Here is a 26,269-nt window from a genome sequence, read left to right as displayed (position 1 = left end):
AACATTAAATACCTTAAACACACCGTAAGACTAGACAAATCAAATTAATATCAAATAAAACTAACTGTACAAGCACTGGGAAACAAAAGATGGCAGTACAAAATGCTAATGCTAATTGCTGATGACTTAATTAATATAATAGTTAGAGGTGATTCCCTGCAGGTAAACCTGTTAACCAAACCAAAACAAAATACACTAGGCCTAACGCACGTAAACTACACCAGACCTTCAGTGATACCTGAGAATCGCTTCACAAAATTAATCAAACATACCTCATCATGATTCCCCAATATTATTAATATATTGGATGTAAATGTCTGAAATTAAGATTAAATACTACTTTTTCAAACAAAAGAAAATTAGTCGGATGACCTTAGACATACAACAAATGATCATCAAGTGATGTCAACAGCAACCATGCGCACTAGGTATTTGTTACTCATTCTTAATTTACTTCAGTATATTTATAATATATATATATATATATATATATATATAGATATATATAGTATCTCACAGAAGTGAGTACACCCTCACATTTTGTAAATATTTTATTATATCTTTTCATGTGACAACACTGAAGAAATGACACTTTGCTACAGTGTAAAGTAGTGAGTGTACAGCTTGTATAACAGTGTAAATTTGCTGTCCCCTCAAAATAACTCAACACACAGCCATTAATGTCTAAACCGCTGGCCACAAAAGTGATTACACCCCTAATTGAAAATGTCCAAATTGGGCCCAAAGTGTCAATATTTTGTGTGGCCACCATTATTTTCCAGCACTGCCTTAACCCTCTTGGGCATGGAGTTCACCAGAGCTTCACAGGTTGTCAATGGAGTCCTCTTCCACTCCTCCATGACGACATCTCGGAGCTGGTGGATGTTAGAGACCTTGCGCTCCTCCACCTTCCGTTTGAGGATGCCCCACAGATGCTCAATAGGGTTTAGGTCTGGAGACATTCTTTGCCAGTCCATCACCTTTATCCTCAGCTTCTTTAGCAAGGCAGTGGTCGTCTTGGAGGTGTGTTTGGGGTCGTTATCATGTTGTAATACTGCCCTGCGGCCCAGTCTCCGAAGGGAGGGGATCATGCTCTGCTTCAGTATGTCACAGTACATGTTGGCATTCATGTTTCCCTCAATGAACTGTAGCTGTTTGCGCGCTTTCTTGTGCACCATCTTTAGAAGAGGCTTCCTTCTGGGACAACAGCCATGCAGACCAATTTGATGCAGTGTGCGGCGTATGGTCTGAGCACTGACATGCTGACCCCCCCCCCCACCCCTTCAACCTCTGCAGCAATGCTGGCAGCACTCATACGTCTATTTCCCAAACACAACCTCTGGATATGACGCTGAGCACGTGCACTCAACTTCTTTGGTCGACAATGGCGAGGCCTGTTCTGAGTGGAACCTGTCCTGTTAAACCGCTGTATGGTCCTGGCCACCGTGCTGCAGCTCAGTTTCAGGGTCTTGGCAATCTTCTTATTGCCTACGCCATCTTTATATAGAGTAACAATTCTTTTTTTTCAGATCCTCAGAGAGTTCTTTGCCAAGAGGTGCCATGTTGAACTTCCAGTGACCAGTATGAGAGAGTGAGAGCGATAACACCCAATTTAACACACCTGCTCCCCATTCACACCTGAGACCTTGTAACACTAACGAGTCACATGACACCGGGGAGAGAAAATGGCTAATTGGCCCAATTTGGACATTTTTACTTAGGGGTGTACTCACTTTTGTGGCCAGCGGTTTAGACATTAATGGCTGTCATATAGAATAAGTCATACAGAAAATATTTCTATGTCATGTGTGGACTTAGTTCATCAATAACAGACAACAATTACAACAATTCTTATTTTTATTTCTCATCTTCTACAACATATGTGCCAGTTTCACTGAAAAACAACTAAGTTAGACATAAAATAAGAATAATAGCTGGTCTTTTCAGTAGGTAGCTGCATGAATCCTTACATGTAATGTGATATGGTAAATTGAAATCAGTAAATGTAATCACTTAACTTACTATGAGATTGAGAGTGAACTTAATATGAGAGTGAAGACTCTCAAAACGTAAGAAAACGTAATTTGTATTCTGATCCTCAGTTGAAACATTTCTTCTGAAAGTTGTCTTATATATTCCTGGTTCCAGTGTGTCTCAATAGACTGTCTTGTCTTGACTTCAGTTTATGATCACAGAAAGCAGCACAAGAACACAGAGCTTCCAGTTACATCCTTATATGTGACCTGGAGATAAACTGAAATTTTAGTTAAAAATATTTCAGTTATATTTCAGTCCACAAATGTGCCCAGCACCATGTGTCTACAATGTCCTGATTTGCTGCTCCCTGCCAACAAAATAAAGATAAAACTTACAAAATGCAAAAATACAACTTGCCCTGAGGCAAGGAAGGAAATGAAGGAGAACAAGACGAAGCCTATAAGAACACATTTGTGACTTTCCATATTCCAAGGAATATGCAAATTGCAAAAGAGCTCTTCAGTTTGTCTTGAAACCACGAAGGGAATTAGCATTTTCACTGGCACCCTCAGAAATGTCATGTTTTCTTAGAATGGCAATTCACAATTTAGGAGTAAAATAAGGTCTGCAGTTAACATTACTTGAAAAGACTATCATATGTTTTATACAGCATAGATTACATACAGACCTTGCCTCAGATGTGAATTTTGTGTGTTCTTAAAAATCCAAATTTCTACATAAGGTCTACAAGTGTCACAGTAATATAAGTGTAGGTACAAACATCTACTTAAACTGCAGTTAATGAGTTGTGAATGTGCTTTAAACAAGAGTGTAAACTGCAAGGTTATTTGACAATATCAAAATGGTCATGGAAAGTGTAAATTCACAATATGTTGTGCCTATACTGAAGGTTAAAAGATTAATGCTGCCTTCACGTGCTATCGGAATTATCGTAAATACGAGTTTCCTAATTGGAAATTAGACATGAACGCCTCTCAAGTCGTATTTACTACTGGGAAATTCAGAAATTATTTTGATACCAGAGTTTCAGAGTTGGCGGGCCATAAACTTTAAACATAGTGCAAGGGACAACCATTGCTGCTATCAATGCTGTTCTCACAGCAACTACATCCCTTTGTCTTGTCGCTAAATTAGTGTATTTATAGGCTATATATAATTGATCATTTGAAACATATTGTTTTCTAAGCAGTGAAATAAGCATGTATTTGACCGAAATTCCAGAATTGTCAGCAAACTGCATGTATAGTGCGGTGAATGTTTATATGATTGTCAAACAATGGGATGCTACATTTTATTCTTTCCGACAACAAAGCACTTGAATTCGACAAGCTCATAATCATGATTTCATAAGTGGGAACTTCTGATAGCATGTGAAGGCAGCAAGACACCATCTTCATCCTGTGGCCTATGGGGCCTCTGCTGCCCTCAGGAGGCTACAAGTGGTAGTTTATGTCACTTTACATCATCATGGTCCAGCAGAGAGATTTCTGGACTCACCACTGGGTGGCAGCTGTTACAGTGATTTTCTCTTTTTGTCACATGATTAGTTCTTCACCTCAACTCAACAACCTCAACAATCACACTGTCATGCCACATTCATAGATTCAACAGTATACAAGGTTGTTTGATTAAAGGCCCTCTAGCAGCTGCGGTGTGAATCTGCAAGTCTCTCTCAGAACATTGTTTTGGTAATTATTTAATGTGTTCACTATATGCAGGTGCCAAACATACGACTGTGGCTCTTAAAAGGCCATTAAAAAGGTTGGTTATGATGAGGGGATATTTATTTGGAGTTCAAACATTGATTATTTTTAATAACTCTATTCCAAATGTGCACACCGCTTATATTATGTTTACAGGTCATCTCTACTGTGACCTGCAGAGACACTGAAATGACAGAAATTAGTCTAAACACACAACCTAAATTTGTATTGTTTGTATTATATCATTGTTATATTGTGTTTTTGTATTTTATGGACACAATGCTATTGAAGCCTGGTCAGATTGGTTCATAAATATATAGATTCAGTTTTGTCTCTTTTAGCTTGGAGAGGTATATCACCTGATGCCATTGTTTGATGATTTATATTTACTAGCAAAATAGTGTTGCTGTGGCACCATGGATGGAGATATAAACACTGCCGTGAGTAATAAGAGCCCAGTCCCATTTCTCTACAGATTTCTGCTGCTGAGATACACTTGGGGCCCCATGAGTCATCAAGAGCCTCACTGGGCCCTCAAAGAGCCCCAGTGCATGTAAAGATCCCAACACCATGTCTGTAGGACATTCTGATCATTTTTAAAGCTCTATTCAGTCTGTTCCTCTTTTAATTAAGTGGCCATGTGTTACAAGTTACAAATCGAAATTCAGCAGTTTTCACCAAGGAAGAAGCAGCAGTCTGGATTGAGTGCACTGTCAGCAACAGCTCTCATTGTGAGAGATACTTACTACTAGAACATAAAAATATATATATTTTTTTGCAGAGGTTAATGAAGAGTTCAGGACGGTGCATAGAAGAGCAAATATTGTGACTTTACTGGCAATAGAGCTGTTCAGGTTGTTTTCATAAAACCTAGAAGAGAATTTGCATTTGTTTCCACTGATCACATAAAATGTAAATTAAGTCGTGTAGATGATGTGTTAAAGGTTAAAGATAAGGACACCATTAGAGTGTTTGGTGGGTAATGATATAGAGCTGAAGTCACACAGCACTTTAATATATTCATTCTTGTATTAAATGAACATACAAATATAATTGGAACAATTATGCTGCTCATTTTCATTACACATGTAGACGCTTCTGTGATGTGATATTTTAGACACTTTCAGGTAAAATCTTTTCTGTGTGCTTTTATCATCTTGTGGAACCTGCAAATGAAGGCATTCCATCTGATCTCTAACTTATGAAGACTACACAATCATACGATTAAATAAGTAGTAATATATAAAACATAAATTAACAAATAATAAATTAATAATTTAATTCAGTTCTCAAAGCTAAACTCACACAGGTTTAAATCTCAAATAAGATCCTAAAATGTATCTGAGTGGGTCTTTTATAGTTCTGAGTTTCATGTCACAAACACACAGAAAACAGTGGAAAATATCTTGCTTATGTGCACCTTTATTCCTGGTTCTTTTGTATTTGTTTTGTTTGTTTGTTTCATTAAACACCTCTCATGAATGGAAAAAAAAAAGAAAAAAAAATACAGGATAGAATAATCATAAGACTGAAGGGACATTTACGGCACTAAACACTTTACCAAGACATTTCAGTAACACTTAATGATATACCAGTGAACAATGAAGACAAATTTAATTGTTACAGTCATATTTATTCAGTTTTCTGTCTTATTCAGTTTATGTAAATATACAGTCCTGTGCATGTGAGTATTTTCACAAAATAAGAACAGTTTTAAAAAAAGGGTAATCAGTATTAATTTGATTTAGTAAACAGTGATTAATTGTAAAATAAATAAATCTGTTGCATTGAATTTCACTTTACAGCACTTTTTCACAAGTCTCTAAAACGTTTCATAATATATTCTGTTCATTTCTCCATGCATCTTGCCACAGTTCTTATAGTCACATATTTAACATTTTCTGAAGCTTCACACATTCCTGCTGTCATTGTGTCTCAATACATTTTATCATCACTGTCAACACGTCAAGAATGCAGATCTTCCAGTGACGTCATTCTGACCTGAAAGAGAGAAACAAGAGTCAAACATATAGCTTTTTTACAAATTTGCCATTCAAATATCATTAACATTGGTTTGCTGGCATATGGGTAAATCCTGGTGTTGTCTGAGGGTTGTCCCCCCTAAAAATATCATTGCAAGCGACTCTGTGTATTAAAAATAATATAATGGATATATACTTAAAATAATTGTGTGAGTAGTAAAACAAAATAAATGCAAAAAAAACGTTTTAAGTTTAGAAATGTTTTGATTCCCCCCTCCCTTGCCTCACAGTGGTTTGTTCCACTGCCTGCTTTCCTCTTTTACTGATACACACACGAGTCCAGCCATGGTGGGAGAGAGCAAGTTCCTCGGTATCAGTTAGTTACGTGTAAGTAAGTTAGGCTGTCAAGGCTATTTTATTCTCTTTAAACATTGGGTGAAATGATTCTTTCTCTTTAATACAGATGATGCTGGATCATTAATAAATTAATGACAAAAAAATTATGATATACCATGTTTTTTCTATGAGCGATTATAAGCCTGTGTTGTGAACTGATATTAGGCTAATATTGTAGACCTACCGATGTGTTGGGTTTTGCTCAATATGATGTTATGTGACAGATCAGTGGGCTTAATGCGGTTGAATATCTAAAGAGACGTAGCTACTCGGTTTCAGACGAAACCTAATACTATGGATGAGCAAAATAATAATTATAATATGACCGCGTGGTGAACCATATGAACCGAATTCATATTTAAACACGGTCCATGCTATGTACACATGCTGTGTACGCATAGCTATACTTGCAAGTACAATTTTGGCTGTATTATTTGTGTCCCCTTCAAAAATTGCTCTTGAGAAATTTTATGTTTATTGTCCCCCCCTACTGTTAGATGAAATTTACGCCACTGATGGGCAAACAGATTTGGGGTGAATCCCATTTCTCTGTCTTACCCCTTCCCCTACGTCTTACCCCTAGCCCTTGTCCCTCGAAACCGAGTAGTAAGCGCTAGGGGTGAAAACATACCCCTATGAAATGAGACACCACTTGGTTACGGTTACGTCATCATACACCGTCGCTAGCTGGCTGCTACGTCACCAGAGCCGACAAGTGTTGATCACAAACTTTGGATCGTTTTACAAACTTGTTAAAACTGTAGACATGCATGGAGTCCTTTCAAGGCTAGTCTGCGGGACTGTTGTGCAAATCAGCAATGTAACGTTAGCGTCGCAAACTAGCGATTTTTTTAAAACGTTTCAATTAAGAACATGGTTGCAAATATATATGTACAGGACTGTCTAGAGCACAAAACAAGACTGTCGTAATTTTTAAATAAATTATTTAAGCCGAAAATACTTGATTGTTGCCGGTTGCGCAGTGTGTTCTGGGTACCCCTCGGTTTCAAGTAAGCTCGCGAAAATGCTTGGTTTTAAGGGGTATGTACCCCTTCCCCTTAGCCCTACCCCTCGATCAAAACGAGAATTGGGATAGCCCTTACTCTCACGTGAACGCGCAAAACTAAGGGGAAGGGGTAAGACAGAGAAATGGGATTCACCCTTGGTTTTGTGTGTTTGCTTTATGGTTACATTAATCAAATCGAAATATTTGACCCACATTTGTTTTTATTACTATTCCTTTTAATTGTTATCATATTAATTTGTCTTCAGTTTGACATATTATTCATCTAACAAATACCTAGCATGCAAAAGCAGAATATTTTGTGTTCTATATCATTGTTGTGTATTGTTTCTGTATTATATGGTTAAAATGACATTGAAGTTTGTTCTGATAGTGATCAGACTGGTTCTCAATACATAGCGACGTGTCATTTAGTTTGTGTGTCAGCTGATGTTTGATGTTTCATATTCACTAAGGCGTAGAGTTACTGTGGTGTCTCTTGGCACCAGGATGCTGAAGATATTAACACTGTCACAAGTGAAAAGATCCCACACCCATTTCTCTACTACATTCTGCTGCTGAACGGCTGATGTTATAGGGAATTAATGAATCAGATTTGGTAAAGTTTTAATACTAACAAGAATAAAACAATATATAAAAAAAACTAAATACATTTAAACACAACATGAAGAAGCATATGCCATAGTAGGATAAGGATCGCCCTTTCTAAACTATTAAGGAGGGTTTTTCTCTTTGAACTGTCTATGTGAGAAGAAAAGCTTTTGCTTTTTATTACAGAGGATAATCGGTATTAAGAATGGATGGATGGATTCAAATAGAAGCATGGAGATATTTGTCTGAAATGTGTTTCCTTCTAGAGAAAGAATCCAGTCATGGGAATGAGAGGACAGGCATAAGAACCAGCAGAAAAATCAGCACTGATGGTACTTTGTGAATGAACAAGCTGACAAAACAAATGGCAACAGTGCTGGCAATTTTGCATAGACGCCAACAAGGTTATGACCTGAGCTGTAAACAGTGTTGAGAGCACCTTTAGCATGTAACCTTTCTTGGGTTTAGGAAAAGCCTTACAATCATTTGGTATGAGTTCCATGCAAACGCCAAAAGTAGACAGCACTTGAAAGTCCAACACTTGCTTTACAGAAGTAGTACACTTCTTCAGCGAGAGTGCTCGTAATTCAACTGTCAGCAGTGACAGTGAACAGAGGCACTGACAGAGCTTTTAGGTCCAAAGCAAAGACCCAAGTGAGCAATGTGGAGAGGCAAGAGGGTTTAACCGCCTTGCTACCCTCAGAAAGCTTATCATTGATTTGGGAATGGAAAATAGTAATAGCGGCCAGTCCACATACACTGTAAGTGTAGAGGGCGCACAAGTGCTGTAACAAACTGTAAGAACAACAGTATGATTGACATTGGACAATTCACCAGGTTCACCAATTCACCAGCCTGTGTTCTACACCAGTCCACAGACAATTTTGAATTATGGATATAGGTGCCTGGTAGAGGGTGCTTCAGTACTTGTATTTAACTCTCACTGTGGCCCAATATCTGGTGGTGGATTTCTGCTGAGCAGCCAGACATGCTGGCTCACCGGTTCTGGGTTGGGATGCAACAATGTGGTCAATCAGTTTGAGTTTTTGGCTGTTTGAATTTTTGAATATCCTCCGAATGAGGATAATTTGGCCAAGATCAGATTAGTCTCGCGTAGTCGGACCTTCAAACTGACAGCAGAAGGTCTGGGAAACTTGGTTGCTTTGAATGGCCAAGGACCGCCGAAGAGGCCATATGACTGTCAGGTAAAGCAACCAATCGTGTTTCATTTTGTGCCGCGTCATGTTTAGGGGTGTGGAAATTGCAAATACAGTGTTAAACTCTTGGACGGATTTTAAAGAGTCTATGCTGCGAACTTTACATATTTCACTTGCTTTTGAAAATCCAGCGTTTAGATGATCCTGACAAGCATTCATCGTCACAGTTGTGAACACAACGACTTTCTTCTTCCATAAGGGGTTTGGCGCCACTGCATCTTTGTTTCCAGGCAGAATGTTAAAGAACGCGACACACACGTCTCCTGGAAATCCTGTACAATTCAACCAATCAGATGACGACTTTGAACCTCCTGAAGTGTTTCCAATTTTGCGTGCCATATTCATCAGATGTTTAGCCAACAGCCCGTGGGCGAGATGTCTGAGGCTGAGACTACTCAATGAGGATAATCTGGCCAAGATCAGATAGTCCAAATAATTCAGTACACGCAATTTTAGAGGAGAGAGCCACGTCCACACATTTCATGCATGTGTGTGAAGCCAATGACAAGCCAAAAGTCAGGACAATGAACTGGTTTGCTTTGACTTTGAAAGTAAATCTCAGAAAGTGCCTGTGATGAGATTTATCTGTATATGAAAGTAGTCAGTGGGGCAGACTGCGAATGAACTGCAGTGTGTCGGCTTGCCACTCAGACGAGGGCCTTGCCGCTTCAGAAAGGGTTGTGCTTAACCACAAAGTCTTGGGTCTCACAGCTGCTCAATTTTTCTGCGAGAGGCAAAGGTGGATCTAGAGCTTTGCCTGGTGGGGCTTCGAGCCAAACAGTGAGCTGAAGAGGTAAGTGGTGAAGTTTTGAGTGAAGACAGAAGTTGACTTGAAGGATTAAGTTTTTGAGGAAATGCTATTTAGCACCACCTTATATAACAGTTGAGAACGCATATGTTTGAACGATTGGCCAGTGTACTTCAATCTTCAATATTTCTCGAAGAAAGTAGGAGTTTCTGGATAGTGTCAGCTACTGAATCTTGAACACCGACCATGCAAAGACGTCATCATTAATACTGAATAGATATTTTATGTAAATGACATTGGCACTTGTGTGTGTGTGTGTGTGGGGGGGGTCTTTTTTTTTTTTTTTCATGGTTGGGGGTGTATTACTTTGAAAATATTAACTGCACATGTTTCTGAATATTGTCTGATCTAAATTGTCGACTACTAGTGTAGAAAATGTCGACTACTAGTGTAGAAAAAGTCATTTTCAGATGCAACGAATCAAACGGGAAAAACACAAACACGAAACTTGTAAATAAAATAATTATATATATATATATATATATATATATATATATAATATTTAATAGATATAAAGTTTTATATATGATTAGGGTGTCCGTCAGCTAATCGCATGCCGTTGAAGTTTCCAGTGTTGACAGCTCCATAAAATAGCCTACTGGAAGCGCTGCAGTTGTGCTGTATAGCTACTAACAATATGTAAAGTAGCCTAACACACAAATAATATTTTACGTTACTTCCGTTTTTGAACAAAGAAAGCCTAACTGATGTCATAAATACACAAGCCTGATTTTTTGTTTTAACGCTGGCTGAATTTTAAAATACTCCGTCACGTCATTTTTACGGCATAATTTGAAACTGCATAGTGTTAGCGGTTTGAAGATTCAATAATATTAGCAAAGTTTATTAGAATTTCTTTCTTCGATTCTTATTTTGCTCTGGGACCTGAACGAAAAATATTATTGCTAGGAACGTTTCGCTTTTAATCTATGTATTTAACAGCCTACACCACCCACCCCATCTCGTACTGAGTGGGAGAGCTTCTCAGGTTAGTAGCTTGCTTCACAGACTAAAATCATGGTGCCCACTAAGGAGACAGCACCAGAGGTTAGGGAGCACAGTGACCGAGGTGACCAGGCCGGGCCCCCTGAGGGCCCCCCGGCGGCGCCGACGCAGTGTGTGAACCTTTTATTTTTTACTTTAAACGTCATATTCACATCCGAAGTTAACGAAATGAGGTTATATCTTTATAAATAATAATATTAATAAAAAAGAAAAGAACAAATAATTTAAAAATGTCTTGAAATAATTACATTTTTAGCTTAAAACTTTTCTTCTTCTTTTTTATGTTATAGCCTAACATTAATGTTAGCATTACATTACATTGGTATAAAATTGCGAGACTTTTTTGAAAGGGTTTCTACGGAGAAACCATGGGAGAAACAGGCTTTTGCGGACGGATGGTGTAGTTCCAGCATCTACCAGCAGGGACCAACTTTCTTTCTTCTGAATTCTTATCCTTTTGTTTTTGGTCACACGCTCTTTTGTAAAATCGTAAAAAAGCAATCGTTATTATTATTTTTTTGTTGTTGTTGTTGAAGCAAATGGATACAACAAATAATATTTGCTGTAGCTCCTGTTCATGCTATAGATTTTTTTTTAATCCAGTGGATATGACGATTTCCGCTACAGAGAACCCGGATTACCGGAAACGTGTTCAGGTTTAGAGTAACGTATGCTCTCTTTTTTTTGACAATATTATTTCGTAATATTAAGTAACATATATATTTATTTTATTGGGGCACCATGATAATCAGGTACGTTCATGATTTCTTAACTAAATTCTGTTTTCACAGAACGAGCAGTACTTCCAACACAGCCGTGCTTTCAGTTCTGATCTGCCGCGATACGTAAAAAAGCATCATGTTTGCGCTCGCATTTGTGTTTGACCTGATTTGTTTTGTTCCTTACTTAAACCAGCATTAATAGACAACCCCTGTTAACATCATTAATGCATCGATTATGGGTTGATTAATTACCGAGTTAATTAATCAACCCAATAGTTAGCTCTAACTATTATTTTGATTTAGCCATCAGCATTAGCATGTTGTGTTGTCTTTGTGTTGTGGTGCATGTGCTGTTAATTTTTTATTCATTTTACTGCTGAATCATTTAGTTGTGAATTGTTGCGTTTCGACAAATTAGTGACAGTTTACAACTGGCAAATAAAATCCAGTTAACCCGAATCCCATTTAATGTATAATATACAGTATAATGTTATACATATTTTTAACTGAAAGGAAGATTGTCATAATAGCAAAGGACTATTCATTCAGATTGAATGATTCCACTCAGCTGGTTTTGGTTATGATTAATAACAAAGATGTTATATTACAACAAAATAAAAAAATGATAGAAATCATGCAAACATTACTAGCCATCAACTAGGACAGGATTTAGTGGTTTTAGAATAGAATAGAAGGTGACCAATTACCAGTAGAGACCAACAGAATCCATTACAGTGTCCATTTAAACCAATACAATTCCCATTATAACCAGCAAAACCATTATAAATTCTGTAATGGTTTCTATTTTTTATTTATTTTTTCAGCAGTGATGTGCATTATTATTGGCTGTCACTTCCCATCATGGTTTTAGTGTTGCAAGAGTATTGACATTATGCATGTCAGAGAGCTCTAACTGGCATGATCGCTTGTGATCAGTTTTGCTCATCTCAATATCATGAGATGAGATCAAGGAAGTTAAAGGAACTTGTTTTTCTGTTTCTGCAGATGGTGCTTCATCTGTGTATTTGCAGTGCTGATAAACAAAGGTGAGCATATTAGTAAATTTGAATGATAAATTCATGCCACGTGTATAAATGTCAGATTGTGTGTTTACAATTACAGTTTTTGTCATTTCAGTGTGTCTGCAGGTCACAGGTTTTATCGGTGGTTCTGTTGTCCTGCCGTGTTCTTTAACTCAACATGATCTTAAACCTCAAGACATTAATGTGCTTTGGAGAGACAAAGACAGTGAGACTATTTATGATTTAGTTGAAGGTGAAGATTCACTAGAGTCACAGGACCCACGGTATAAGAACAGAGTGCAAACTTTCCCAAAGGAGTATGTGAGAGGAAACTTCTCCCTCAAACTGAAAAATCTCACTCATGCTGATGCAGGAGAGTTCACCTGCTTCATCACACACACATCTTATTCTAAACATGAGACTGTACAGCTGCTCATTAACAGTATGTAAAAATAGTTTACTTAAGTTTTGAATAAAATGTTCCAGGTGAAAAAAAGTGCACATTCATAACGTACTTAAAGTGCTCTATTTTCACGCATTATTTTAGTTACTACTTGTAGTACACTTGAACCCACTAGTGTATGAAATATGGGTTCAAGTGTACTACAAGTAGTAACTAATTTTTTAATACAGAGATGGTAAGTTAAAAATACATTTTAGTTAATATTCATGGTGTCCCAAAATAGCCCATTTGAGTACACTTAGATGTTCTTAAGATTATCTTAAGTACTGAAGAATAATTTTTGGTATATTAAGTAGGGCTGGGCAAAAGAATCGATTTTTCGATTAATCTTTTTTTTTTTTAATGACGTCGATTCGATATTGCTTCTCAAAAGCCGCGAATCAATCTTTTCCGGTATTTATTTCAGCACACATTTAAAACAAGATCTGATTAATGTGATTCTTATCATTAGTATTCTCCACTAGATGTCACCCTTATTTACCGATGCGCGATGTTACAACAGAAAGCCTGTCATTCATTCAGTGTTCATCATGGCGGAGATACTGTTGATGAGAACCAAGAACAAAGTCATACGTGTGATTCGTAATGCTCAGGTGAAATGCTATAGTAATACTATAAATCTGTGGAAGCATTTGATATCACGCATAAGGCGCCATGATTTCCGCAATGAATGAATGAATGAATGGCGGCTGGTGCGACGCACTGTTTTGTTTACTACACACATACTAAAGCGCGGACGACGAGTTATTGTTTAAGAAAGGACCCTATACAAAAAAAAAAAAAAGAATAGGTTCAAAATACAGGCCTGTGGTTCTTAATTTCTTTTTATTAATTCACCATTTGTAAACTGATGTTTACTGTTCATCTTGTAGAAATATCAATAGCTTTTGTCTTAAAACTATATTCACTGAATATAATAAAAAAAAATCGAGAATAGAATTGAGAGCTTGCGAATCGAATCGGGACATCTGAATTGATACCCAGCCCTAATATTAAGTACAAATTAGTGTGTGAAAATAGAGCACTTTAAGTACATTATGGAAGTGTACTAGTTTTACACCTAGGATAGCCTGAATGCTGCTGTATAGAATATAAATGATGGATCTGTTGTGTTTATCACAGTGTAGTTATTTTTTTACAACATCGTTGTCTTTTTTGTTTGTTTGTTTTTAATGAACTTGTTTTGTTGCAGAATCAACTGTAAAACCTGGAAACCAGTCTACTGAAGAAGAAAAGCATGTACCAGAAACGCAGTCAGGCCAGATGACAATATTATTAATCTGTCTTTGCACTCTTTTACCTTTAATAATTCTCACGCCTATAATAATGTATTTCATATTTTACTGGAGAAAAAAATCTCAAGCTGCCTTATAGAAGAAAAAGTGTCAAACTGAAGGTCCTGTTACACACTGCAAGTGTCAGCAGTATCTGAACAGCCTGTATTTTCCGCACCCAAGTTAAATTAGAAGCGTGAGTGACATGTCATGCACAATCACATTATCTTCTGCAGATTCTCTCTCTTGTTATACACGTGCTGACATAAAACAATGCACTGCTTATTGTTCTTATTTTATAACAGAATGAGATCTTGAAACAGTTGAACAACATCAATCCTGTCAATATGTTGCTGCCTTAACATTTCTGTACCACAAGTGTGTATGCCAGAGTAAATGCATTTTGTATCATTTATGTATTTCTTGATTGTTAATACTATTACTGCATATCTTTTTCAAATCTGAATCATTAATTCCTAGTTATGTACGGTGTGCTCAAAGATAAAACATGGTGCTCAGGGTTGAGATTGTTACACGGCTCTGCAGACTGTTATAAGAAGAGTGTAATTAACTTCTTGATCTGCTGTACTACAGATGCAGAGAGGAAGCCTCTTTATTTGGATGAGGTTACTGAATCTTCTTAAACTCAACACATTTCTAGGAGTGGACCATTTATACTCTGATTTTTGTTTTCTTCTTTTGAAAGTTTTAATAGGAAGTATTATGCCTCTCTCCCCTACAGTTACTCAAAGCCTTATTATGCCGCCTCCAACCCCAATATGTAGTCTTAATAATAATTATAACATTTACACCTTTGTTCTTTGCTGGAAACGTTTAAAATATTACTCTTCAACATTGTCACTTTGTCAGATTTGATTTCAGGTGAGACTTTTCTTTTGTCTTTTTTAGACATTTCTAAAGTATTTAATTCTTTTGAGTACCTTTATTTATTTATTTTAAATCCCAGTGAAAGATAAAGTCACTTATCTGGATACTGTCATTTCTAAGAATATGAGGAGTAAATGTTTTGACAACTTTGCTTGTTATATGAAAAGAACTGCTTTCTAAACCTGAGAGACTCTTTCCTATTTCTTTTCATCTTGATGTTCAGACTTTCAAATCTATCGGCCAATGTTTTATGTTGTGTTTTATTGAAAGAGAAGACGCATTACAAAATCTGTAGTTCAAAAACATTTTGACACAATGTGACAACAAGGATATGCTGTGTAAAATTCAGTTTATCATGACAATTGAGGTAAGTATAATATTGTTTTGGGTAGTCAATGTGTTATGTAATGGTATAACTGTAATTTATACTTTAATGCTGCCCTACAATAAAGTTTTTTCTTACATAGGTTCATTTATGTTGGTGACTCCTGTGATCTCCAAACTGAACATTAATGTTTCAATTGGTTTAGTTTTGTGAATAAACTAAGAGTCTCTGGAAAAACAGTTTGGACATTTGTAATATGATTCCTGATATTTTATGAAGGAAGTTGAATGTTACCTAATCTCATTCTGTTGAAAAGAGTAGCATTGAATCAATAATAAATAGTGTACTCAAACTTACATGAGTACAAGAGCGAAGCTTCCTTTCGTAGCTCCTCTGGGAAAGTGTATTCTGGATCCTGATCCTCAAATGCAACTTTTCTTTGAGCAATATTTTATGTATTGTTGCTGTCGCTCAATACACTGTCATAACTTAAGTTTGTCGTCACTGTATATAAGCAGGAATGCAGAGATACCAGTTACATCCTCATTCACATGAGCCGCGGAGAAACCGAAAGGATAGAGTGATAGAGAACAGAAAACAATAGGGATATAGTTTGGGGGGGGTGTTTCTCTATGTATTTGCCTTTCAAATTTTGTTTATTAACTACACCAGCAGATAGAGCAGAAAAACAGTGGAACAGGAAAAACTCTCCTGAAAAATACTACCAAATACAGGAATGACAAAATGCGAATGTTACGTTAAATCATGCCACGAGTCATTGCTATGATTGACAGTGGCAACGGAATGAATCACCTGACGAGCCGATGTCAAAATAAAGCTGTGCATTAAGTGATTCAGACTAAATTCAGACTAACAAAACTACAGGTCTGTGTTGGATAAAACTTAAACGATGTAGCCTAGTTATTAAATTAAATCTAAACATTTCAAAATATTGAATGCATTATTTATTTGTTATGACAACTTATTTAATTTTTATTTGACTATATAGGTATTTAAATAACTCAGCATTATAGGCTGTGACTTTGTGACTTCCTGCACTTGCTATACTTTATACTTCAGTGCGACAAAGTAGCTTACTAAATTGGTAATAATATTTATTTTATAATAAATCAAAAGACGTGAAAAACTAAGTTGAAATGGCAGCTGCAGCCAATGAGTGATCCTATACTGCCATCTCTTGATTATAAAGGTAATTTCATTTTCATCTTAAAAAGTCTATTTTTCGCCGATACACGTTTTTAGCATATTTCATGAATGAAAAGTGAACCTTTAATAATGGTAATTTTACCACATAGTTGAGAAATAATAAATGCCTTAAAATTTTATAAGATTTTAAAAATGTGTTCATGGCTATGAAGGTAAGATATTGATTATCGAGAATACCATTTAAACATTATTTAAGAGATTAGCCTAACTGCTTAAACAGTTACGATAGCGTTTATTTGTCAGCGTTTAAATGTACAGTTATACTTACGTGGGTACTTTCCTGGGATTACCAGACTCTGCATATAAAATTATATGTTCTTTAATAGTTTCAGTTTCAGTTTATTTATAAAGCACCACTAAACACAACTATCGTTGACCAGGGTGCTGTACAAGTAAGTCTTACAAGTAACCACAAACAAAATTAAAAACATAAGCAAAGTCACAAATAACACTACAAAACACAAGACAGAGCAAATTCAAATCACGAATAATAAGCCAGTTCAAATAAAAATGTTTTTAACCTGGATTTAAAAATGGGTAGTGTAGGGGCGGCTCTGATTTCTGTAGGAAGACTATTCCAAAGTCTCGGAGCAGCTACGGAGAATGCTCGATCACCCCTAGACTTAAGTCTGGTTCTGGGAATCACTAAGAGCCTCAAGTTGGCAGACCTAAGAGCTCTTGTAGGTTGATGGTCTATCAACAGATCCGAGAGGTAAGAGAGTGCTAAACCATTTAAAGACTTAAAAACCAGTAAGAGCATTTTAAACTGGATCCTGTAGCACACTGGTAACCAATGCAAAGACTGAAGGATAGGGGTAATATGCTCACTCTTTCGAGCTCCCGTCAGGATTCTAGCAGCCGCATTTTGAACCATCTGAAGGCGGTTTAGGGAGGATTGACTGATCCCCACATAAAGAGAGTTACAGTAATCAAGCCTCGTGGTAATAAAGGCGTGGATTACTCTTTCAAAGTTAGTAAAAGAAAGAAAGGACTTCATTTTTACCAGGGTTCGCAACTGATAAAAGCTTGACTTCACAACCTGATTGACTTGTCTATCAAGCTTTAAGGCACTGTCCAACACCACACCCAAATTTTTCACGTAAGGCTTTACATAAGGTGCAAGAACACCAAGATTTAGATTTGGAATGTGTGTATTCGACGGGGTAAATACCACAATCTCTGTTTTACTCTCGTTCAGACTTAAAAAATTTAGAGACATCCATGCTTTAACATCCAGGAGGCAAGCGGCCACCGGATCTAATCCATTTTTATGTGTCAAAGGAATATATATTTGAGTGTCATCTGCGTAACAATGATAGCATATACCATACTTCTCAAAGATCGATCCGAGAGGAAGCATATACAGAGAAAATAGCATGGGAGCTAGAGTAGAGCCTTGAGGGACCCCACATGTCAAACGGACAGTGGAAGAGTGAAATTTGTCAATATTAACTGAAAAACTTCTGTTCGTAAGATAAGACGGGAACCAATTTAAAGCTGAACCTCTGATGCCCACTACCTGTTCTAAGCGGGACAGAAGAACATTGTGGTCTACAGTATCAAAAGCAGCGCTCAAGTCTAAAAGTACCAGAGCTACAGAATCTCCGGAGTCAGTAGCTAGAAGAATGTCGTTAAACACTTTTAAAAGAGCCGTCTCAGTGGAGTGAAATGTCCTAAAACCTGATTGGAATGCATCAAAAATTTTGTAATCTACCAAGAAACTTTGTATTTGATGAAAACCACTTTCTCTATAATTTTAGCTAAAATGGAAGGTTAGAAATGGGTCTATAATTTGATACATCAAAAGAATCTAAATTAGGCCTCTTAAGTCTCGGTTGTACCGAGGCATGTTTTAAATAGTCCGGAACAACTCCTAACTCAAGGCATTTATTGATCAAATTTAAAAGTGTCGGACCCATTATGCTAAACACTTGTTTAAATAACCGTGAGGAAGTATATCTAAAGGTGAACCAGTTGGTTTGAGTTGATTAACAATGTCATTTAAAAAGAAAGCGAAATAGACGTAAACTGACTAAAGACACCTGTATATTTTAAATGGCCTGCAGGATCGCCAGCAACTGATTTGATGGTATGTCTGATCTCAGATATCTTATTATTAAAAACTGGCAGAACCACTCACACATAGCTACTGACTCTGTAGGATACACACAGACAACAGGATTTAACACAGCATTAATGATATTGAAAAGGGTTCTAGGATTATTATGATTTTTATCTATAAGAGATGAAAAGTAGTCTGATTTGGCCACTCTCACTGCCTTCTGATACTTAATAAGTGAATCCTTTAACATTTCATAAAAATCTGTAGTTTGTTCTTTTCCATTTCCTCTCAGCCCTTCTACAAGCCTGTCTCAATGTCCGAGTAGTATTATTCAACCATGGTTCAGGAGTTAACTTGTAATGTTTGGTCCTCAGAGGAGCCACGGAATCCAAGATAGTAGTACAGACAGAATTAAAACTAAAAAGCAATTCATCGGGACTGAGCTCAGATGAGGCGAGAGCAATAGAATGGGAAAACTCCTCAAACATAGAAGAAAAAGAAACAGAGGTAGCAGCAGTGATCCTCCGTGTCAGATGAGCTGATACATGAGGTTTTACAGCATTCAATGATAATGGTGTATTGAATAAAATAGGATTGTGATCAGAAAACTAAGATCACATATCTCAATATCACCCATCAAGAGCCCATGAGACATAATAAGATCGAGAGTGTGTCCATGAATATGAGTAGGTCCTTTAACATGCTGCACTAAATCGAAGGCTTCTGTTAGGCTGATAAAGTCTTTTGCAAATGAGTTTTGGGGGCAGCATATGTGAATGTTAAAATCCCCAATAATTAAAAACCTATCAGAATTGGGGATAATTCTCCCCAAGAAATCTGAGAAATCTGTTAAAAAGTCTTGATGTGGCTTAGGAGGCCTGTAGACCACAGCAACAGCTAATGGAGTGTCTGAGTCCAACACAAGCATCTGCAGTTCAAAACTGTTATATGTAATTCTTTGCATGGTCCGACATTGAAAACCAAAATTGAGACCAAACCGCCACCCCTTCTCCCAGAGCGGGGGGAATTAAAAAATGTATATCTTGGCGGTAGAAGCTCAGAGAGAGGAGCCAAATCTCCATTGGAAAACCACGTTTCCGTGATAAATAGAAAGTCCAGAGTTCGTGAAGTGAAGAAGTCTTTAAGAATAAAAGTCTTATTTACCGCAGACCTCGCGTTGACCAACGCCATCTTTAACTGCACAGAGTCTTCATGCAGCTGCGTTGCGCTACGCACCGGGCGAAGATGATGTATAGAAATGGCGCGACGGCGGAGGCGAGGTGAGCGATATAGAGGCCGTTGGTCCTGCGAGCTCGGTAGAATGGGTAAATTCCAGGAGAAAATCCCCGCTGATGAACGCCAGCTAATAGAGCGGTTGCAATCACCTTCCCTCGTAGGCAGATCCCGAATGTTAAATTCGCTGCTTGTCCGAAGCAGAAGCTTGAGCTTGACGGCCACACCGCCCCGCTTACCCCGTCTTTTCCGGCGCTTTTTCTTTGGACGATGGATTGTTGACCGGTGCAGATAAGCCGGCAGGGATCCTAGAAAGGGAGGAGGCGAGTGCCGTGGTCCTTTCTGAATTTGATTAAGTAACACTTCAGAGGAGATCCGAAGGTTTAAAAGCATTTGCCGGTCGTAGACTAAAAGAGACAATACGACTTGCGATAGAACAAGCCAGAAACACATAGACATAAACAAACTAAAAAACGCAGACGACATCAGACGGCAGGCCACACACAACGGCGCCATCTTGTTAGGTGTTGAACATAGTTAGGTGTTCTAATAACATGAAACTGAATGTTAATTCCTGTCACGCCCCTGGACTGTCTTGTATGTGTTTTGCTCCCCATGTGTGCCCTGTGACCCAGTTTCTGTCTCCCTTTGATTGTTTAATTTGATTCCAGGTGTGTCTCCTTAGTTCCTTGATTTTCTTGTCTTTATAAGCCCCAGTCCTTTCAGTTAGTGTTTGTCGGTCTTCAAGTGTCTACCCTACCTGTGATCTGTGTTCCTGTCTGAATATTAAACTCCCGTGTTATTAATTCCTCGTCTCCTCGTTCCTGGTTCCCGAGCTCCCTGTGAGCTGTGATAGAAAGACCGACCAAGACAGTAACCTCCGTGTTTATACCCTCCGTTTTGTTTCCGTTTTTTTTACCCAGTGTTTTTTTTTTCCCTTTGTGTCCCCACGGATCCCCTCGTCCGGCCCGAATTCCTCCTCCTCCTCCTGCTGGAGCAGAGGGAACGATCTCTCGAGGACCACACCAGACTGTTCCTGATGGTAGCTAATGCCACCTGCTACCCGGAGGGCGCGCTCTGCTCGTTCTACAACGCAAGCTTGAACACCGCGTGCAGAGCGCTGTCGTCCGAGGATTGTCCTCGAGAGGATTTCGCCGCCTTCGTGGAGTGGATTCTGGTGAGAAACGGATCACGAGGATCACGTCTCTCACGAGGATGAACTCGCCAGATCCACTCCAGACCCAGAGCCCAGCCCACCAACTCCCAGCGGTACGGAGCATCAGCCCGAGCCCACCGATGACGGAGAGCCATTCCCCGCCGCGATCTGCGAGCCAGCACGAAGCAGAGCGACTGAGCGGAAGATTGCCCCGGGAGTGGAACTCCGCCCCCTGCACCGTGGCTGAGGGTGAGATGATTATCCATCTGGGGCTGCTGGACATGGTGGAGGATTTGATAGACTGGGAAACTGAACTGGAAGTCGAACTGCCCCCTCTCCTCTCTCCGTCATCCCCGCTGGTCCCGTCCAGCCCTCCTTCGTCCTTGGTTCCCTTGTTCAGCCCTGAGAGGGCTTCAAATCGTCCAGTGCCCGCTCCTCGAAAATGCCCACCCTCCCACCCGCTCCTGCCTCCTCCACCGCTGTCGTCTGGCAGCCCCTCTGCTCGCCTCAGCCCACCATCAATGCGGTGCGAGCCCCACGGACTGCCATCCTCCAGCGTCGCCGGGGCTGGAGTATCCTCACCTCCGCCTCCAACCTCCTCGGCCCGACTCTGCCTTGGCCCGTTGACCCAGCGGCTCCACCTCGGCTCCTAGCTCCCTCGCCTCCACCGTCACCCGTCGATCCTCCAGCTCCACCGGGCTCCCTCGCCCCTCCGACTCATCCCTGGTCGGGCGTCGACCCGCCATCGCCTCAGGACTCCGCTCCTCCGGCTGCACCTCGCCGCCCGCCCCACCAGCTCAGTTGGGCTCCTTCCTCCCGCCAGCTCCACCTTGGTCCTCAGTCGCTCCGGGTCCGCCCGCGGATCTCCGGAGCTCCGTCTCTGCCTCGGTCACCTGAGCACTCGGCTCCACCTTGGCCCCCCGGATCCTCGGCATCCCCCTGGCTCGTCGGCTCTCCGTTTCCGCCTCAGGCTCCTCCACCACCTGCTCCGCCGCTGGTCGGCCCCTGGAGTCGGCGGCCATGCCTCCTCCATGGCTCCTCCCTCCGCCGGCTCCACCGTGGCCATCATCATGGCTGTGGCCTGGGTCCTGCCAGGCTCCTCCTGCCCGGGTCCCTCCTGTCTCCTCCTGGCTCCTCCCTCCTTCGTCACCTCCTGGTCTCTGTCAGCCGGCCCCCTCCCGGTGGTCCGTCCTCCTCCTGAGCCTCCGCCTTTGTTCCCACCCCCTTCCCCCCCTCCATCCTCTGTTGTTCCACGGTGCGAGGACGCACCTTCCAGGAGGGGGGAGTAATGTCACGCCCCTGGACTGTCTTGTATGTGTTTTGCTCCCCATGTGTGCCCTGTGACCCAGTTTCTGTCTCCCTTTGATTGTTTAATTTGATTCCAGGTGTGTCTCCTTAGTTCCTTGATTGTCTTGTCTTTATAAGCCCCAGTCCTTTCAGTTAGTGTTTGTCGGTCTTCAAGTGTCTACCCTACCTGTGATCTGTGTTCCTGTCTGAATATTAAACTCCCGTGTTGTTAATTCCTCGTCTCCTCGTTCCTGGTTCCCGTGAACCCCGTGAGCTGTGACAATTCCACAATCACTATTTATGGTGTTGCAATTATTTGGTTTCTCAGTTTCTGATAAGAATGAGGCAGAAGATGTTTCTGTGAGAGTCTCTATAGCGCATATAAAATGAGCTTCACCAGAATATAACGAGCTGGTTTTTCTTTATCCGGAAGTTCTAAATAGCGCTCCGTGCATATGGTCAATTGTGGGGAGAAAGAAACAGTGGAGCATATGATATTGTAAAAGGTATGATGAGAAAAGAAAGGAATTTATATCATATTTAAACAAAAGAGGTAAAGGATTTTGCATATTTGTTAGGTTATGATTTTAATAGAGATATAGGATACAGACTATTAACATAATACATACTACTGGATTAAGTGAAAGGATTTATAGAATAAGGATGCTCTAGCTCCTACGCTTCGGCTGGCCAAGCGGCCTCGGCGCTCCATTCTATGGCGGTCCTCCAGGTCTTTCAGGCCAAACTCCTCTCTTCCATGGACAAGTCTGAGCCTGATCCTGCGACTCTCACGGGAGCTGAGAAGTGCTACTGACCTGGCACTGCGCGCCACCAAGACCACCGCCCAGGCAATCAGGAGGTCCATGGCCAGCCTAGTGGTGCTCGAGCGCCACCTGTGGCTCACGCTAACGGAGATCAAGGACGCAGACAAGGTCCCATTCCTTGATGCCCCGATTTCCCCCAGCGGCCTCTTTGGTCCGGCGGTCAAAGGGTTTGCTGAACGTTTTACTGAGGCACAGAAGTCGTCCCAGGCCATGTGACACTTCCTACCCAAACGCTGGCCACTCGAGTTTATCCAACCCCTCGCCACATGGTAGGCCATCCCCAGAGTGTCAGAGTGGGTTATGGGGATAATAAAACGAGATTATTCACTTCAGTTCGCTCGAATACCCCCGCGCTTCAGCGGCGTGGTCTCCACCTCAGTATGAAGCGAGAACGCCCACGTTCTACGCTCAGAGGTGATGATTCTGCTGGAAAAAGGAGCAATAGAAAGAGTTTCTCCAGCTCAGAGCGAGTCAGGCTTCTACAGCCGTTATTTCCTCAGGCTGATCACATTGAAACAGATCCTCTCGCAGATTCAGCCAGGGGAGTGGTTTCTTTCCCTGGACCTGAAAAATGCATATTTTCACGTCCAAATTGCCCCCCACCACAGACGATTCTTGAGATTCGCCTTCGAGGGAGTGGCTTATCAGTACACGGTCCTTCCCTTTGGACCGTCTCTGGCCCCCCGCACTTTTACGAAGTGCCTCTGAGACAGATGGGAGTCCGCATTCTCAACTACCTCGATGACTGGCTCGTTCTGGCCCAGTCAGAGGTGGAACTTTTAATCGCACAGAACCCTCCTCCTCAGCCACCTAAAGCGCCTGGGACTCGGTCAATTTCGCCAAGAGTAAGCTGTCTCCCAGCCAACGTATATCGTTTCTGGGAACAGTTCTCAACTCGACTCAAATGAGAGCCATAGTCGCACCAGACCGTGCTCTGGCCATGCGAGAACGCGCGACCTCCTTCGAGATCGATACCACTCGCCCTCTCAAGACGTTTCAAAGAATGCTAGGCCTCATGGCCGCAGCATCGCCAGCGCTACAGTTTGGTCTGCTTCGCATGCTGAAACCTCAAGTTGCATCACATGCATGGCGTCACGCCCTAGCCCCCTGGAGAGAACTTCATTGGATGGAAAAAGGAGTGGCTATGGAAATGGTTTGCAGGAGAAAGGTTGTCACGACAGATGCCTCCAACACGGGTTGGGGAGCACTGTGTGAGGGCAGACCAGCCTTCGGACATTGGTCGAAAGCGGAGAAGCAGCTTCACATCAACAGAGGAGTAGACGCTCCAGCCGCAGACGGTTCAGAGAATTTGGGAGAATTTCGGTGAGGCCGAGGTAGACCTCTTCGCCTCAGGAGACAACTCTCACTGCCCGACTTGTTATTCGAAGGTCGAGGATGCGCTGGCCCACGAATGGCCCAACCTCCTCCTTTATGCGTTCCCCCCGATCGCCCTGATCCCGCAGGTTATTGGGCGAATCAAGGAGCGGGGACACAGGGTCCTCTTGGTGGCCCCCCTGTGGAAAAATCAACCTTGGTTGTCAGAGCGGACTCAGCTGCTCGTAGCAGCCTCCTGGCCCATTCCCCTGAGACGGGACCTCCTGTCTCAAGCGAATGGGACAATTTGGCACCCTCGGCCCGACCTCTGGGCCCTGCACCTTCGGAGCATGCTGAAAGAGCATGCTGAAAACCATTTCTGAGGCTAGAGCACCGTCTATGTGATGCTTCTATGCCCTTAAATGGTCCGTGTTCTCCAAGTGGTGCCTAGACCGTGGTGAAAACCCGTCTACCTCTGACTTATCAGTGGTTCTGTCCTTCCTGCAGGAACTGCTGGATAAAGGATGTACCCCGTCCACACTCAAGGTTTACGTAGCAGCTATAGCGGCCTCGCACGCCCCTATAGCAGGTCAATCGCTGGGCAGGGACACTTCGGTTGTCCGCTTCTTGAGGGGTGCCAGGAGGAATTCAGGAGGTCGGAACAGCTCTTTGTTAGCTTCGGGAACCGTGCCAGAGGGCTTCCGGTTACGAAGCAGAGGCTCTCCAGATGGATAGTGAATGCCGTTATGCTAGCGTACTCGTCCTTGGGCCTACAATGCCCCATTGGAGTACGAGCCCACTCCACAAGAGGCATCGCCTCATTGTGGGCGTGGTCTAGTGGTGTGTCTATTACAGAGATCTGTGCAGTGGCCAGCTGGGCCTCACCATCCACATTTGCTAGGTTTTATAACCTGGAGGTACCGGCCTTACAGGCCAGAGTCCTCTCTGCTTAAAGGCACAGTATGCATGGGACATTTCTGATGGAGAACCCTTGACCGCATGGCGCTCAAGCTCTCTGATTGGTTACTTGTATGTTCGGCCCACGGTGTCGTAATACAAGAGGTTCCGGAACGATTATCGCAGTAATGCAGTGGAGTATCGACAGGAACGCATCGGTTACTAAATTATCCTATTTAGCTTTAACCAAAGTCCCTTGTCTTTGCTTTAACTGACCTTCTCTTGCTTTTGTTTCATTTCCTCTCCTGTAGAACTTGTCCAGGATACAGTTATTTGCAAAGAAATTGGCTATCTAATGTGCATTTCATACATGTTTTTAGGCATGAACAATTATTAAGATCATAAAAATATTGAAGCTAAATGTTTTCATAAAGAAGTTATGGTAGCTACGTCAGTAGCGCGAGAGGGTGCGTCGTTATTTCATTTTTACTATTTTTAATGAAATAGGAATTTTGAATAATGAAAATTAGTTTGTTCCTGCTTATTCTATTCATCAGAGTTCAACCATTATTGAAGAAACTGCATTTTCCGTATTTCATTTCTGGGTTAAAAAACTAAAAATGAATGGACGCAAAAGTACAATGGACCCAAAACGTACACGGACCATCCGATAACCGGTGATCAACACAAGATGCATGCCAGTTAGGATGAAATATTGACAGCTAGTGGTCGAATATGACACTGCAATCCAAATTCAAAATATCAAATAGAGTTGCCAGATTGAGGACACAATTTCCCAAAGGAAACACAATCATAAGCCCTGTGCTCAACAAACACACACAAGACTAGAC

General features: G+C 40.8%; 1 protein-coding gene and 1 long non-coding RNA gene across 2 annotated transcripts in view; one reads left to right on the top strand and one right to left on the bottom strand.

Annotated features, from left to right (window-relative positions):
- Positions 1 to 5,112: 5,112 nt before the first annotated feature.
- LOC131530543 (uncharacterized) overlaps positions 5,113 to 26,269 on the bottom strand; it is a 32,878-nt gene continuing 11,721 nt past the window's right edge. The window contains exon 3 of the long non-coding RNA XR_009268413.1: positions 5,113 to 5,702. This is a non-coding gene — a long non-coding RNA (uncharacterized LOC131530543). The remainder of the gene's footprint in view (positions 5,703 to 26,269) is intronic.
- On the top strand, positions 10,232 to 15,390 carry LOC131530542 (CD276 antigen homolog). Its single transcript, XM_058760872.1, has 4 exons — positions 10,232 to 11,476; positions 12,452 to 12,492; positions 12,584 to 12,910; positions 14,124 to 15,390. The coding sequence occupies exons 1-4, from the start codon at positions 11,466 to 11,468 to the stop codon at positions 14,303 to 14,305; spliced, it is 561 nt and encodes a 186-aa protein (XP_058616855.1). The 5' UTR covers positions 10,232 to 11,465; the 3' UTR covers positions 14,306 to 15,390.

The sequence above is a fragment of the Onychostoma macrolepis genome, chromosome 22 (genome assembly GCF_012432095.1).
Source record: "Onychostoma macrolepis isolate SWU-2019 chromosome 22, ASM1243209v1, whole genome shotgun sequence".
NCBI classification, from domain to species: Eukaryota; Metazoa; Chordata; class Actinopteri; order Cypriniformes; family Cyprinidae; genus Onychostoma; species Onychostoma macrolepis.
The sequence above is the reverse complement of the archived record's forward strand: the minus strand, read 5'-3'. Positions and strand labels throughout refer to the sequence as shown.